The 16,794-nt window shown below is 43.9% G+C and overlaps 2 protein-coding genes across 3 annotated transcripts in view; one reads left to right on the top strand and one right to left on the bottom strand.

Annotated features, from left to right (window-relative positions):
* Positions 1-4,571: 4,571 nt before the first annotated feature.
* On the bottom strand, positions 4,572-5,324 carry LOC123290349 (uncharacterized). Its single transcript, XM_044781203.1, has 2 exons — positions 5,083-5,324; positions 4,572-4,719 (listed from the first exon to the last, which is right to left on the bottom strand). Exons 1-2 carry the CDS (start codon positions 5,322-5,324, stop codon positions 4,572-4,574), a joined length of 390 nt encoding a protein of 129 aa, XP_044637138.1.
* The window catches only part of PAPSS2 (3'-phosphoadenosine 5'-phosphosulfate synthase 2), a 79,488-nt gene continuing 67,681 nt past the window's right edge, over positions 4,988-16,794 (top strand). Inside the window, exon 1 of one of the 2 annotated variants that reach the window (XM_014864354.3) lies at positions 4,988-5,429. In XM_014864354.3, the coding sequence (XP_014719840.1) occupies positions 5,403-5,429 (27 nt within the window). In that variant the 5' untranslated portion in view covers positions 4,988-5,402. The remainder of the gene's footprint in view (positions 5,430-16,794) is intronic. The other variant, XM_014864355.3, reaches the window with a different exon arrangement.

Below are 16,794 nucleotides of genomic sequence, written 5' to 3'. Positions count from 1 at the left end.
ATTTTCCCTTTTTCTCCGAAATCCCCCCGGTACATAGTTATGTATTTTTAGTTGTGGGTCCTTCTAGTTGTGGCATGTGGGATGCCGCCTCAGCATGGCTTGATGAGTGGTGCCATGTCCGCACCCAGTATTCAAACCAAGGAACCCTGGGCCGCTGAAGCAGAGCACGCAAACTTAATCACTCGGCCATGGGTCGGACCCTGTGGGCAGCCTTTTGGTGATCAGGTCGGTGTTGCTGGTGCAGTCTGGCTGTCTGCAGCTTTTCTCTGGTCTACTTGGGACTTTAGTGACAGGCTGGGGCACTTCAGGAATGGCAGGGTAGGAGGTGAATGTTTTATGCAGTAAGTAATATCAGCCCAGGCAGCCTGGGCCACCAGTAGGGTGACAGGTCAACCTCTTATCTAGCTTTCTTTTATCCTTGAAATTCAGGTTAAATTGTCACCACCCTTTGGAATCTCTTCATAGTCCCATGGTCGTTGCTTCTTTTTTGTGCATTTTTCCCTATTATTTCAAATATCCCTTGATCCCGACATTTATCACATTCTCTTGGAATTATTTGTGTATGTTTCCATCTCCCTCATCAGACTATGGACCCCTCAGGACAGTGACTTCTCATCTTCAGATATGGAAGTGTCCCGTGATGACTAGTGAACAAATGGAAGGCCAGCCACATTGCTAAGTACTCTGATGAGCATGAAGGACACGCAAAATCACGTTGCTGCCTGATTGTACATGGCATGTCCTCTATTACAACTTCTCCCCCTCTTCTATATATCTCCTAAACTCAGCAATACAGATACTTATAATTTTCTGAACATACCATGTTATTTCGTGCAGCTCTCTGCCTTTAAATTTTCAAATTTATACACACACCCACTTTGGGGAGGGGAGGGCTGGCAAAACCCTACCCTTCTCTTAAGTCTCAGTTCACAGCATCTTCTTCCCCAAGAAACCCTGCCATCTGTCTCCATTCTCCCTCCTCCCAAAGTTGAACAGGATGTCCCTCCTCTCTGCTACCACAAGATCCTTTCTTTTAACTGATGGGCCACTTTAATCCATGTTCTCCATTTCTTCCGGAAAAGATAATGACCGATGCCCACAGCAAAATGAATGTTCTTCAACAGGAGGACGCACTGGAATGCCCACACGCTTCTGTACCCCCACTCCTTAAGTTGGATGCTTACTGAGGTCCAATGTGTTTGTTCCCAAACCTATTTTTGCTAGTTGTACCCATTAGTGTAATAAAGTAATTTAGTTAGATGTAACTTACAGAATAGCATATGAGTGAAAAGAAAGAGTTGTGTTTTCTATGAAAACGGATGGATGTTTTGGAAAGATAAGCTGCTAAAAACTGTACTGTTGCATTAGGTGTAGGCAAGAGAACAAAGATGGGGGAGGGGTATGTCGAAATCTTGAAGGAATCCCCTCTCAGATTGTTTAAGTGCCTTTAATTTTTAACTCCACTTTAAAATCCCATACTGGTGGCTGGCCCAGTGGTGGAGTGCTTAAAGTTCTGTGTGTTCTGCCTTGGCGCCCCGGGTTCATGGGTTCAGACCCCAGGTGCGGACCTACACCACTCATCAAGCCATGTTGCATCAGCAACCGACATACAAAATAGAGGAAGATTGGCATAGATGTAAGCTCAGGGTGAATCTTTCTCAGGAAAAAAAATTTAAAATAAAACCCCATACTGGAAATTGTTCAGGAGGCCTTATGAGAGTGGTTTTTGGAACTCCATCAGCATACTCATAGCACAATAGAAGCTTTTAGCCCTACATCAAAGATTATTGAAGTGCATGTTTTTTAAGTCCAAATAAAATGTCTAAGGCACGCATGTATTGTTTTTAACTGTCGAAGCCATGTGTTGCATTGAAATGATTGGGGTGGGAGCGAGGGGCAGTCTGTCTCCTTCACTAGATTGTAAGTTTCTTTCTTTCTTTTTTTTTTTTGAGGAAGATTAGCCCTGAGCTGACTGCTGCCAATCCTCCTCTTTTTGCTGGGGAAGACTGGTCCTGAGCTAACATCCGTGTCCATCTTCCTCTACTTTATATGTGGGACGCCTACCACAGCATGGCTTGCCAAGGGGTGCCATGGGCGCACCCGGGATCCAAACCAGTGAACCCCAGGCTGCTGAAGTGGAACGTGTGAACTTAACCGCTGCGCCACTGGCCAGCCCAGTTGTGACTTTCTTGATGACAGGGACCACATCTTGCTCATCTTGGTAGTACCTGTGCCTGGGAAGAGTATTTGGATCTTACAGGACTTTCACTAAGGGCTTGTTGACCCAAGGGAAATGCTGCATTTTTTTTGTACTGAGGGGCTTCAACAATTAGGTCTCTTTTAGGCATTACAGCCACTAGGGGGCAATGTAGCTGCATTCCTTGGGAAGGACCATCCAGGGGAGGTTCCTCCAAGTGAGATCCCCTAAAATGTGATAAGCCTCCCAAACTGTGTTGAAGATCCTGTGGCATAAACATCTCACCAACACTGGCATTCTTTGTATTTGTGTTTCTCTTGTTTATCTGATTCTATCTTATCTAAACAATAAAAGGACCAAGTAGTAATCACCACCTCATTAAGCTAATTATTAAAGCCCAGCCAGTTCCTGGAAGGAAGAAAATAAGGAAGAAGAAAGAACCCTCATGCAAATTTTGTGAGTAGTCTCAAGGATTATAAATTGGTACAATGTCGGCCACAGTGCTTTACAGTGGAGTCTTGGAGGAAACACTGCGGAGAAAGTTACGGAGAGTGTGTGCAGAGTGGACAGACCTCAATCCTTCCTCCCTTCCCCTGAGTGAATCTTCTCCCACTTGTGATGTGCTTGCATCAGACTCCCAAAATTAAGCTGCTAGTTGCTCCTGTCTTTTCAGAAGGAATGTCCCCTCCTAGGAGCGAGAGGGTAATGAGCTGAAAAAGAATTCAAGACATTGCCTTTAAAAGAAAGACCCTGGGAAAATACAAAAAGAATGATTATTTTACTTTTCAGAGTGTTGCCCTGCTGAATTACAACTAAACTGATGATCTATGATGTTAAGGGTGTTAAGCAATCCAGCTTGGGTTCAGGGGAGCTGAGGCCTCCTATTTCACAAGCCTTTGGAAGTCGTAAACGGATATCTGTTCTGAAGCACTATTTGAGGATTAATTAAATCTAAAGCAAGATAAACAGCCCAGCTTACAAGAATCCTGGGGTCTTGAAATAGTTGACCTGGAGGCTGATTTTGTGGACAGAGAGCATTTGGGGAGTTGGCTGACCCGGGTTTGAGTCTCAACTCTGCCCCTAACTAGTGACTAGGGTCAGATTACCTCCCTTCTCTCAGCCCAGTCTTACATTGCCCATATGTAAAATAAAGGGGTAGGGAAATTGGACAAACTATCTCAAAACCTCTCCCAGGTCTAAACAATCATATATTTCTTTTCCAGGAAGTAGCCTTTGGGGATTTGCCCATAACTTCCTACTGTTTCAAGAACACAGCGTTTTTAGAGGCACTATTAAAAAAAAGTCACGTAAATTGCTATGTCTCTATCCACACTTAATTTACCTTCCCTCTTAGGGCAGGATCTGGCAGGATCTGGCAGGATCCAAGATATGGTTGGAATCGATACAAAAGGATTTTTCCAATGAAATTACAATGGGATGTTACTGTTGAAACATCACATAAATTCAAAATGTGTTAGTTTGTGTGCAGAACAGCAACTCAAACCCAGTATTTGCCCCCTAGCTGCTGACAGTTGAAGGGAGTGGCGTCACCTTATTCGAAATGAGTAGGAAAATAAATATACTCACATTCCAAGACTGTACAAACAGGCAGGCTGCCTTTTAAGTTTTTTGACTCCTGGTTATTTCCCTTTCCCACCTTCCCATGGAGAAGGGCGGTCAGCAAATACTCAGATCTTCAGGTGCTGTCTGGAAACCTGGCAGTCTTCCAGAAATACAATTAGGTAGAAAGAAATGTTTCATCCCTCACCTCCTTAGCATATAACTTTTCTAGCCCTTTCACAGAAGGAAGACCAAACTGGAACGAGCAGCGTGGCCCTTGTGCATCTTCATGGACCTTTTGCCTGTACTGGCCTATTGATCTGTTTGTGACATTATGCAAGGAGTTAAGGTACAAAGTGGTGTGAGACCCCAGTAACTGCCCTCAAGGTGCTTGTCACTAAGCATAGGCTCTCTCCTCCTTACCTCTGCTTGTCCCAGACATTTGGGTTCTTTAAGAGAGTTGCCTCACGCTGTCCTCTGATAAAACCTTGCAGCCCCATGGTCTAGGCTGTGAACCTCAACTTGGGCCTCCTTTTTCCTTTCCCCACAGCGCCCATCCTAGTTACTGAACACACAGACGTACTACAAGAGTACTTGGGGGATGGACTGAAACAAGTCGCTGGGCTGCCCTCGGTCATTTTCTGGGGCTGGCCTTGCTTAATTGACTTCGTGAGGAGGGGCAGTGCTTCAGCTGGCCCATCTGTAACATAAGGAAAATATTGTGAGCTCCAAACGAGTGAATTCATGTAACCCCTGAGCACCGTGCCGGATGCATACGGCGCAGGCAAGCACTACCCTCGTGATTTTATCTTCATCATGTATGATGACACTGGTGCAGAAAGCCCGTCCTGTGGAGGCTGACAGCCCGGGTTTGAATCCCCTCAGGTGGAATATAACCTTGAGAAAGTTTGAAAGCCTCACTTGCTTCATTTGTAAAATGGGGAGAAAGCAGGACTTGATGCCTGGGGGGGGGGGGGGGGGGGCGCATGAGGCTTAAGGCAAGCTCAGTAGGGCGCAGAGTGAGGATCAATAAATGTTCACTAACCGTCGCTGTTACTACTGCGAATGAAGACGAGCTGGGCGTCGGTACTCGCTGAGGATCATGCCAACAAGCCTGGCAGTTTCAAGCATCCTTGCTCTTAACCAACTAAGCCCTTAAGTCCCAGAGGCAGGAAGGCCTCCTTGAAGAGGCGGGGGTGGGGGGGAGGGGGTGGTGGGAGGAAGGGGACGCTGTGACCCGCCGGGCGTGGGAAGGGTGAGGGTGAACTTGACCCGGGGGTGTGCGCGGGGCAGGCCAATCCGCCCCTCGGGCCGCCAGGTCCTACCTCGGACCTGGGCTGGCGGAGCAGCTCCCGCGAGTAGGGAGCCGCGCCGGGGACCCCGCCCAGACGGCGGCCGGGTCCCCTGGGCTGGGCGCTGCTGGCGGAGCCGACGGGGCGGAGAGGAGCGCGGCGGGAGGAGGAGTAGGAGGAGGGGGCTGGTCAAGGGAAGTGCGACGTGTCTGCGGAGCCTTTTTATACCTCCTTCCCCAGAGTTCGGTAGCAGACGCTGCCGCCGCCACCGCCATCTGCGCGTCCTCGCGTCTCTGCTCCCAGGAGCCGGGCTCCGAGTTCCAGCTCGCCGGGTACAGCCGCAGCCAGCCAGTATGTCGGGGCTCAAGAAGCAGAAGACGGTAGGCTTCGAGTCGCCTGCCTTCCTCCTCCCCTCCAACCGTACGGCGGCGACCCCGCCGGGGCACTTGGATCCCACCCTCCCCGGGAGGAGGCGAGCGGCCGCGGCGCGGAGGCTCGGGCGCCGGGAGGAGGAGGAGCGGGAGGAAGAGGAGGGCGCGGCGGAGGGAGAGCAGGAGGGCGAGGCTCGGCTGGGATTCCCCGGGCAGCCCTCTCCTGGCAGGTCTCTCTCCACCCCGCGCCTCTGGGAACCTGCGCTCCTGAGTCGTCACGCCGGGTTAGACCCCCCAGAGCTTGCAAAGTGGGTCCCGATAAAGAGCAAGGACCAGAGATAGGAAATTTCCTTTCTTCCCCAAGAGCTCTTCCAGACCCGCCTTTTCTCCTGTATGATCTCCTCGCAGGTCGAGCGGGTGGTGGGTTGAGCTGACCAAGGATCTGCCAGGTCTGGTCGCTGGGCACACGTCAGCGACAGTCATTGGGGTTTTGTCCACGGAACCTCCTTGGAGTGGACGTTAATGACAGACATTCATAGAGGAAACGGCAATTATCTAGACTTACAGGAGGAAATTGAATTTCTACGCTGGCAGGATTTAACCTTCTAGCTTCGTTCAGCTCCCTATTGGCACCGGGTGGCACTTCAAGTTCAGTCCTGGGGGACGACTCGGCTTGGGGGAGTGAGATGAGGGGACTGTTTGGAGAGGGCTCTGTTCTCTTCGGAATGAATTTGAGCCATCCCCTTTATGGAAAACAGAGGGCTTGCCAAAAAGAAAAGTTCCTTTCCTACTTAGCAATAGGGGCTCCTATAAATTTTGCATCCTTAACAATGGAAGCAGTAATCACAGACTCTTAGAGCTGGAAGGCGCCCTGTAGGCAGCATTTGGGCCACACCAAAGATGCTCTGCAAGCCTTGTTAAGATCCCAACCAGCAGTCTGACTGCTGAGCACTCCTCTTTAACACCACCCTGCAAGCCTCAGAAGATTATGGTGGTTATGGAATCGGCTGACCTCTCTCAAATAGTTGTGCTTGGCACATAGTAATAAACATTTATTGAGCACCTATTATTACGAGTAATGTATTAGTAATGTAATGCATTTGTAGTGTGTGTAATAGTATTATCACTATTATCTTATAATGTTTAGCACTAAAATATCTTTGAAGTGTATTTTGGTGGGCCAGAGGAGAGATGAAAAAAAACAAGAACTGGGAGGGAGAGTGGCGGTATCCTCGGGGACTAGAAGTGTGGGCTTGAGCACAAGGGAAAGGGAGTGAGGGCTCTGTGGTTTCAGGGGACCACACTGGACCAGCAGGAGGGGCCGGGAGGAAGGCAGCATCAATTTGAAAAGGGAGAATGGTAGGGGTCCAGCTACCTTCTATAGGAGGGATTTGAGAGTGGGAGACTCTCAGTATTGTAATATATTTCAAAATATAGTCAAGTGAAAATCACTTGTGTTACATTCCTATTTCATTTAATTTCAGTAAAATTCTAAATGATGTCTTCTAAATGACAAGCTGCTGTGGCACTTAGTGGCTTTTTGTATCGGTGGAGTTTTAATTATTTTTCCCTGCTTGCATCAAGAATTCCTTTCCAGTTCTGGGGGGGAGGGGGGGCTTTTTCAAGCATTAGTAATAAAGGGGCTGGTGCTCTTTCCCCTTCATGCCTCTAGTCAGCAAGAGCCTGTGAAATGGAGGGTTTGAGAACAGGACTTTACAAAATGATTGTGGGAACCGCACAGTCAGTTCTCAGAGAGTGAGAAATTTGAGGCCCAGAGGGTTCGTTTTTGGCATTGGTACATTTTGAACCTTCTGTTGATTGTTTGGGGTGTATGTGTGTTCTGTATAGGATTAAATTAACACCTGAAACAGCCAACAGGACTCCTGAACTTTTATTTAGCTAACATGATTATAATCCAGGCACCACCACGAGTTCCCAAATGGTCCAGAAAGATACTATGGGGTAAAGCAAGCCAGCTGTAAATGCGTATGAAATTTCTCAACCATTAAATGTTAACTCAAAATGTATTTTGAAATCTTGTAGGCCAAAGCAAAATCTGTCCAGACGTGTAACCTCCGAACTAACCAATTGTTTGAGAAGTGAGTTTTGCCAATCTAGGAAGCTCTCTTAGAAACAAGGTTGGGCTGACCTTTTCAGGGCCTCACGGAGAATTGTCGTGTTATTTTCTGCCATTGTCAACAGAGGACACGCGTCAGTCACTGCAGTCACTTCAGATCTTTGCTGAGCCCTACTGTGTGCCAGGCAGTCTACCGGGCTGAATACACCTTTCCCAGGGGTTTTTCCACAGTATCTGGATGAATATAACTTTAAGTTCAGACCACTCTAAGAAGAGTAAATAGTTTTGGTTTAAATAAGAGAATGTAGGATAATTTTATCACAAACTTGAGAAAAAATGCAATGTTCTTTTATAAGGGAAGGGAGCATATTCCTTCTGTGCTAGGCCTCCTGACCATGGCAACCTGACAGCTACGTGTTGCATTCCTCCCTCCTGCCCTTGACTTACCTCCAGCTCTGGCCACCTCCCACCCCCACACACATATAGGTACCCAGGAGAAGGAAAGGGGCAGGTCTCCTCAACGACTGGAAAGAAAGGCAGAGACCTGATCCTTTCTTCTTGCATTGTTCCCTGGATTAGCATTTTTCAAGGCCCACAGACCATGTTATTATGTCCTGTAGATAACCAGTCCAAAAAGTCAACTGAGATATTAAATATTTTCCAAAGGATCAAACAAGCCAATGGTTGAGAAGGAGTGAAAGGCTATTGAGAACTTAAAGCTCTCCATAAATGTAAGAGATTATCTACCTTTTTATCATTTTAAAAATTCTGGACAATACTACCTTATTTTCCTGGAAGTAACTACTCTTAAAACTATTTGAAGATGCTGCCAAATGCCAGACATGAATTTCCAGATAAGTAACCATTGGAAGGAAGGAGAAACAAGCAGTTCCCAGAGGCCAGGCCCTCAGACACGCTGTATTTCATTTCCTTCCTATGGCAGCCTTCACCCCAGAAAACTGAGTCTCCTTCTAGGGGAAGAGAAATGCCAGGGGCAGGGCAGGATTTAAGTTCAGATCTGTCCATCTTTGAGCTCATGCTTTTGCTCCCCCTATATCTCTGCTTCAGGATGTACCCTCTCTGGCCCATAGTTTGCTCCTCTGTAAGATGGTAGTAATAATGACTTACCCCTTAAAATCATTGTGAGGAGTAAATAACTCCTAAAAAGTGGCTTATACAGTTCCAGGTGCAGAGGAAGTCACGTCTATGCAGTCGCTGTTGTAATCATTATTATTACACCACATTTGGTGTGTTTGATTACACCAAATCACTGTCATGATTTGGCAAGCAAGGAGAAGAAAGCAAGCGCAGGTCATACCATTCTGATGATTCAGAAACTGGCAACTACCAGAATATCTAATAAGAGCGAACAAATGCAGAAGTCTAGAGCTGACAGTTTGGATCCTTATTGTGAAAAGCTGGAGAGAAGACAAAGGTTGATAATTGGTGTGGACGCAGCAGAGTAACCCAAATGTCAGTAAGATTTTGTCAAGATGTTGCCCAGGAAAGACAATCCCTATATAAGTCAATATTGGACTAACTTCTCTCCACCCTTCCTGTGCTTTCAGCTTTCCAGATCTACCTGAAAAAATGTTGTCCTAGTTCGTGCTGTTATTCCAAGATCATCTGTTTGAACATTTACAATTGAAGATAAATGTTAACCTGCATTTTAGGTCTCTGAGATAGTCTTTGTCTTCCATCACATTTCTGTTAATGCACGTGGCTCTGTGGTTTTTTAGGGGATTAGACTTAACTTGAACGTGGAACCTTTAGGGAATGAGAGTCTGGGAAAGGAATGAACGATGTCAATCTCAGTCCTAGGAGATTACTATTTATTTCACAATCTATCACTAAATAATAATGGGCACTCATTTGTCCTTGCGTTTGAAGCCTTAGGAAAGTACAGAAACTAAAGGTAAATAAACATAATGGTAGTTCAACTAACCTCTCATCTCCTGGGTGATTTGTGCAGATGACGGCTGAAATGGCATGTGCACCCCGCAGCCTGGCACAGAGTAGCTACTCAATAAACATTGTTGCATAAATGGCTGCCGAATTCGTTAGAGAATGAATTTGCTTTTGGGATCTATATTTTTCTTAGGTTTCCTCCTCTCCTCTCTTATCTGTGCTTTTGGATGCTCGCTTATTTTTGCCTGGATATTTGTCATGACCACTGAAAAATTACTTGTAGAGATTCTTTGAGGCTTAGGATGAATGGCCTTTTTTTTTTCCAGAGGATTTGCTTTTGTTTCTGCCAGGTGTGTGGCGGCACTGCTAGTCTGGGACCACTTCAAACTAAATTTACCTCTGAACGTGTTTTAGACGACCCAGGTCATGTGAATTGGAGCTGCGATTTTGCACACAAGGGCCAGCTTGTGAATACACCTTCTCAGGGACCCCACCCCCCTACATGTACTTTCAATGCCAAGGCAGCTGTCCTTGCAGTCTCTCGGGTGGGAAGTGGGTTTATTCTGGTTCCCTCTTATTTTGAGGGTGTGACTCTTAGGAGCCTCAGCTTAATGTAAGGAAGGCCTTTTTATTCTCCCGACTTGGGTGGGTTCTGCCTTTGATTTCTGTTTCACCTCCCCTGTGAGGCTGTCAAACTCAGTTCAAATCTGCCCCCATCAGGATCCAAGTGTCTCCCTGCTTGCCTACCTCTTGGGCTCCTGTCTTCTCAAAGATTTTGGTCTGGCAGTTTCTTACTGTTTTGTGAGCTCTTTGATATTTTTAATTGGATTATTTTATATTATAACCAGCATTTTTTTTATTAATCTCTGCCTCTTCTTGATTCCTGTGTACCGTTAACGTTTCATATCGTACCTACACCTTACCATACCTGTATCATTCTTATAAAGGGAGCACTTTAGGAACAAGTAAACTTAAGTCAAATCGCTAGACAGAAATATTTAATTTAATCCTTTTTCCCTACAAAGCGCTAAGGCCTGGGGTGGTGAGTGCTCATCATGCCTTGGTGGCCTCTGCCTGTGCAAGCATCCTTAGAGATGAGCGTTGTCCTGTCTCATCCTTAGTGTTGGTCCAGTTCAAGTGCATTCCTGTATGAAAGCACCCTTCAGTTTCAACATCCTCCTTGCTTCTTCTGTGCTCCCCTTGGGTACTCTAAGGTCACTGTGCTGCTCTGGCACAACTCTGGGGGAAACTCAGTGAGGCTGGCTAAGATCCTTGACACTTCCCCAGTGCTCCCACAAGTGTGAGAACTGGGCTCCTTCTCTGATGTGACCATTCTGGGACTTTGAGGAGCTCCAGGGGCTGCTGGAATCTGTCCATGCTTCCTCTCCCCTGGGGTCTCTCTGGGATCAGAAGCACACTGAGTGCCCCCTGCTTTCAGAGCCCCCAAAGCTTTTTGTCCCCTCTCTCCGGAAGCCTGGCACCAGGCACAGGACACCACTCCTTTTCAGACTCACACTGGCATCTAAGCTCCCTTTGCTTCTAATAAAGATTAAATACAGCTTTTCAGGAGGTTCATTGGTTAATCAACAACACTGGATTTGTTGCAAATTTGGTCTTGTTCCTCTTTTTGGCATTTTCGATCGCCAAACAATTTTTTCAATTTAGAATAAATTGGTTCACCAGATGGAAATATTTTTTCTCTCTGCAAGAGAGCCACTGTATTAAAACTTGAAATATAGCTTGCTTCTGATAACACATAGTGTATAAAAAGACTTCCATCAGTTCGCTGGTGTGACTTCCTTTAAAATCTTATCAGCAATTGTTTCTGCATTTCGAATTTACTCCTGAAGTTGATTTTGCTGTAACTAGTATTGTGGAAGCATGACTGCGTCATAAACATGACAAGCTCAGTCTGTGAGCACCAAATACTAATTTTTGGCAATAAAAGTATATGGTCTGTGACCTGTTATAAAGCTTTTCTAAAAGAGTTACATGACTACATTATATTAAAGGCTACATCATTAAAGATGATTATTTCTATGCCAGGTTAATATTTGCTTTAAATACCTAGTTAACAACTCCTTTATATGTTTTGTTATAAAAATGTATTAATTTTTATCCACTAAACATCTACGTCCAGTCTAATAATACCACAGTTACCTTTTCTTTTTAATTTATGCTGATGTGTGCCTTAAAAATCATTTGGAGACCTTACTCAGTGACTTAAACTTCCTACAATAAAGTCTGATTTATCCCTATTACCTCATTCACCTATACCCTTCCCCAATCATTATTTATTTACGGATAATTCATGCCTTCCCAGTTTCTAGCAAAATCGTCAACTCAAGATATTGGTGATGATTTTTATTTTCATAATTTTCCTACTATTAAAAATCTGAATGAGTGGCCTGCCCAGTAGCATAGTGGTTAAATTCATGTGCTCCACTTCAGCAGTCCAGGGTTCACAGGTTCAGATCCTGGGCACAGACCTACACCATTCCTCAGCAGCCATGCTGTGGCAGCAACCTACATACAAAAATAGAGGAAGATTGGCACAGATGTTAGCTCAGAGACGATCTTCCTCAAGCGAAAAGAGGAAGATTGGCAACAGATGTTCACTCAGGGCCACTCTTCCTTACAAAAAAACCCAAAAAGCATAAAAACCCTGAATGAACTTTTTGGTCCTCCACTGCTGGTCCTGTTGTGTATTATTCTGTTTTCCGTATGGTCTCTAAAATCCCTTCCCTTTTTAGTTCCTGTCAAATCCTCACTTATGTATTTGTTCACTTCATTCACTAAATATTTATTGAATGACCCAATCAGGAACTGCGCCTGCCATAATTAGCTATAGCTACAAAGCCTTATAGTCTTTAATTATAGATTTTTAGCCCATTCAAACTCTGTTTTAAAGTATATTCTAAACATAGCCTTTACTTTTTCTAATTGCAATACCCTACCCACAGCCTTTATATTCTTTCAACCTTTTGCCCAGTCGGTCTTACCGTGGCCTTCAGCCAAAAGCAATAAAAATACCAACTGACTTTTTATATATTTTTTAAATTCCTTTTTCTACTAGGTTAAAATTTTAAATTATTTACTTTTTATTCAGGCTGTTCCTACTTTAAAAATATGTTTTTTAAAGAACCCTAGCATTTTACTTCTGGAAGGAAAATTAAGAGCTGTCTTCAAGCCCTTTATATTACAGTTGATACACAGTATTTAAGAGCTTTGCTACAGCCCAGGGCCATCTTCCCGGCCGGCTGTTCTCAATACTGGCCCTAAGCTGGAACTCTGACCTCCTAATTGCACACTTAGCACTTTTCTCTTTATCACATGCTCTTTGAAAGAGGCCCTACCCATTTTCTACAGCTTTATTTCTTCTTTTATTTACTGGGAAATATTTTCCTTAAATTAAAAAAAAAGAAAAAAAAAAAAAAAACGCTCCCAAGTTGATTATCGGTGAGTCATAGTTACACCCTGATTTAGCCTTAGCATTTTGTTTTGACACTCTAGAGATAGAAAATACAGACTAAAGAGCAGTCTTTGAAAAATGTACCTTTACCATTTTGAAATAGTTTTAGTCGGCCAGCCTGTTTCTCTTTAGAAAATTCAGCCCACTCCCCTAACCTTACTCGCTTCCTTAAGCCTTCTCAAAAGGTTTAATCATTTTATGAAAAAAAAAAAAGATGCCAATGATTGCATAATGTGCCATACAGATAAAACTATATTAGGCGAGAGTTGGGCCAAGTTCAGTTCCACACTAAAGCCTTAGTTGTTGTAGGTCTCAGAATTTCCCATTTTGTCTCTTAACCCTTCCATTTCCATTGTTTCATAAATTTGTGAAGTACCACAAAGTTGATTACAGTAATTGTGTGGTCCTGCCACATATATCTACCTAAGTTGCTGAGTCCCAATAGAGAGTCTTTTCTTAAATTGTATGAGTAATTACAGCTCTCGGACCCCTGGGCACTAATACAACAAAGTTTTGAGGAAAAATTTTTGCATTCATTCATTGTGTTTAAATTAGCCATATGAATAAGAAGAGATCTAATAAAACCTAGACATTAAAATTTCAACTGTGGGATTTGCATGTTTCTCAGGAGTTGTGATTTTTAGAGCATGTTTTGATAGAAAGTTACTCCTCTGTTTTGACTTGCTTATCACCGGCATTGAGCGCTTCTTTTGTGGCTGTCACAGTTCCAGAGGTTTCCTGCGTATTAACTCATTGAGTCCTCACCATCTCATGAAGCGAGTTTGTGAACAAATAGTCAGACAGGAACTCATTTAAGTGAAGTAAATCTTTAGAGAGTTACCCTTAGGAGAAGCTAAAATCTTATTAGCTCTTCTGTGGTTAGTAAGTTGTTTATTTCACAGAGGCAATGAGACTTCAGGCCAAGTAGCCAACACAGCTGGGTAGGTAACAGCAATGTTTTACTACTTCATTTGTAAAATATTTTGGCAGCTGCCTACTGCTAATATCTCAAGATAATAATAATGAATTCTATTTAGAGACGTTCCCCAACACTTTTTAAAAAAGACCGACTGGCTCCCACTAGCAAATGCATGTTACCTTCGTCATCACACACGTTTCTTTCCTTATGGTGACATAAAGTGAATAATTGGAAAATAAATTTTCTTTGTGCTCAGACTCAGCAAGTGTGGGTAATAGTTTTTCTTGCTTAGCCTTACCACCATGTCAGTATTCAGCAAATGTGAACAGAATGACTTGTTTCCGCCACAGCTGCTAATACTTGCACCAAGTGATAAGTGTGGTTTGTAGATGATAAAAGGAAAGCGGGCCACCAATGTGTTTTTCACATTTGACCCAACTTGAAGTCAAGGCTTAAGGATGTTGGCAACCAGATAATGCTTCTATTTCACTGGGGACCAATAAGGAGTGCCTAGAAATAGGGAGATTGTAAAAGGCACCTTCCATGATTGGATGAAACATCTTGGGGAGTTGTCTCATTCTACACTTATAGGTCAGGAACGTCCAAGTTTTTAGCAATCCTGGGCCATAGTCTCAGTGATGGCCACTAGAAAGGCCTGGATTCTGATTCTGAGGAGACCATTTTGTGAGAGGCTGGACCCGTTGCTCATGTGGAGGAGAGTGGCATTGGCTGGGTGTAATTGTAGGAGGTGAGATGGGACTCCTTTACTGGAGAGGAGTTATGTTATTTAAGTGAAGAGAGTAGTGGTGATAGTATAGAAATTAAATCACGGGAACCATGCCTTCCCAGGGTGAGACACCTTGGATACAAAATTCTGTCAAAAGGACATATTGTCTCTGCACAGTAGCCACATTTAGTGAATGGAAAAATCTGAGTCATCATAAATACCTGGTTTCTTCCATTTTCTTCTCAGTGTTGATGCTGTGATTTAATAAGCCTTTTAAACATCACACTATGATATTAATTCTTGATGACATTATAAGTCTCCGTCAGGGTTCAGGAAGGTACCTTGTTGATCCAACTGGGTTCTTCTTTTTAGGTTCCTGGACCCAGTTCCAAAGTGTGTGTGTGTGTGTGTGTGTGTGTGTGTGTATAGGCTTCCCCACACCAACAAGTGTTCTCGGATGCCAGCAGTATCTGAGAATTATTCTGACACTACCTACCCAGAGACACAATCAGATTCCACAGGTAAAGAACTCAGTCCTACAAGACCGCTGTCCACTTCAGAGCCTGTCTCAAGTCCAGTTTGTTACCTGTGCTCCTGACTGACTGGCCATAGATCATAAGTTCCCAGGAACCACGACACCCTCCTCTGGTTTAATTTGCTACAACAGCTCACAGAACTCAAGAGAACCCATTTACTCACTAGATTATTGATTTATTACAAAGGATATTAAAGGATACGAATAAACAGCCAGATGAAGAGATACATAGGGTGAGGTCCTGAACAAAAGAGCTCCTGTCTTCATGGAACTTGGAGCCTGGATTCAACCTCAAGCCTCCCACCCCTCCCGGAACTCGGTTGGGGGTGGGGATGTTCTGAAAGCTCCAATCCTTTGATCACATGGCCGGTTCTCCTGGCAACTAGCCCTCACCCTTGGGTGGGGTCCACAGATCACCTTCGCTGACATAAACAAGCCATCCATTTCACTTTTATGGCCCTGGGCTATTTTCAGGAGCTGAGGACAATAGACCAAATGTTATTACAAAAGATGCTCCTGTTGTGTTTATCGCTCAGGAAATTCCAAGGATTTGGGGAGCTGTGAACCAGGACTTGTGGATGAAGACCAAATTTATCTGAGAAATATATTTCAGCCATCTGAATGACCAAATATATATATTTCTTATAAATGACAATTTTGCAGTTCCCTAAATAGGGGAAGGAAACAGACATTTATTTAGGGACTTTCCATACAGTATTTCATCTCATCTTCATAATGGCCTATGAAGTAGTTGATGTTCTTATCCACATTTTATAGTTGAGAACTGTAAGGCTTATTGAGCTTAAATAACTTGCCTGAGGACAAACAACCGTAAGTGGAAATGACTACCTCCTAACCATCAATACCATGTTTTCAATCATTTTTTATCCTTCGTTTAATGTTACAGATGTAACGGATACTATGACTGTCGTAATGAAGAAGATTATTCTGATTATTTAAGCATAGATTTTAATTTTGTCTTTGTGGATGCAGATTAATGCAGTGAAGAAACTAAAAAGACGATGTGGTTTCTTTGAAAGTGATTTTCCTCAGGGTTTTTTTTTGGAATGTTGTATAATTTTTAGAAGATGTGGATTTTAGCAAATGCTATTAAAAGGCAATAAATGTTAGTTTGGCTGAGGCTCCGCGGCCAGTTATAGGAACAGTAGTGTTTGGAATTGAACCCAACATTTCACCTTAATAATACAAAGCTTCAGTGTTCTAGTGGGTGAATGCATATACTCAAGAATGAGTGTCCCTGGAAATAATTGCAGTGACTTACATGTAACTCTAGACCTTGCCTTGTTCGTTATGTGAGCTCTGCACAGTCGAGCATTCATGAGCTACAAGTTCCCAAAGCCCCACAAGCTACGGGCCTATTCTCTGGATGTACTAGAGGTTTCATTGGCATTTCCACAGCTCAGCACAGAATTTAATCTTTCATGGTTGAAGAAGCCCGTGTCATATACACAGCCTCATTACCAGAACCAATTGTGAAAGTATAAGAAAACACAGAGAGGTAACGAAACCTACCCTACGGTGGAACACTTACAGAGCCAGCGTTTGGAAGGGCTGCTGGGACCTGTGTTGAACACTAGGCTCATGTAGTTTAGCGCATCTTCTGAGTGCAGTTACACATTTCTAGGAGACTTGATTTGATGTGCATTGTGTTTCCATGAGGGTAATTGCCACCTCCCTGAATTATAACAGGGTTCCTCTGGGTATGCATAATACCT

Source organism: Equus asinus, chromosome 2, assembly GCF_041296235.1.
Source record: "Equus asinus isolate D_3611 breed Donkey chromosome 2, EquAss-T2T_v2, whole genome shotgun sequence".
NCBI classification, from domain to species: domain Eukaryota; kingdom Metazoa; phylum Chordata; class Mammalia; order Perissodactyla; family Equidae; genus Equus; species Equus asinus.
This window is presented reverse-complemented; position numbering and strand designations above follow the sequence as displayed.

Coding starts and splice junctions, on each gene's coding strand:
- LOC123290349 (XM_044781203.1), bottom strand. CDS start 5,324: ATGGCGGTGGCGGCGGCAGCGTCTGCTACCGAACTCTGGGGAAGGAGG. Junction 4,720..5,082: donor TCCGCCAGCCCAGGTCCGAG/GTAGGACCTGGC, acceptor CCCCCCCCCCAG/GCATCAAGTCCTGCTTTCTC.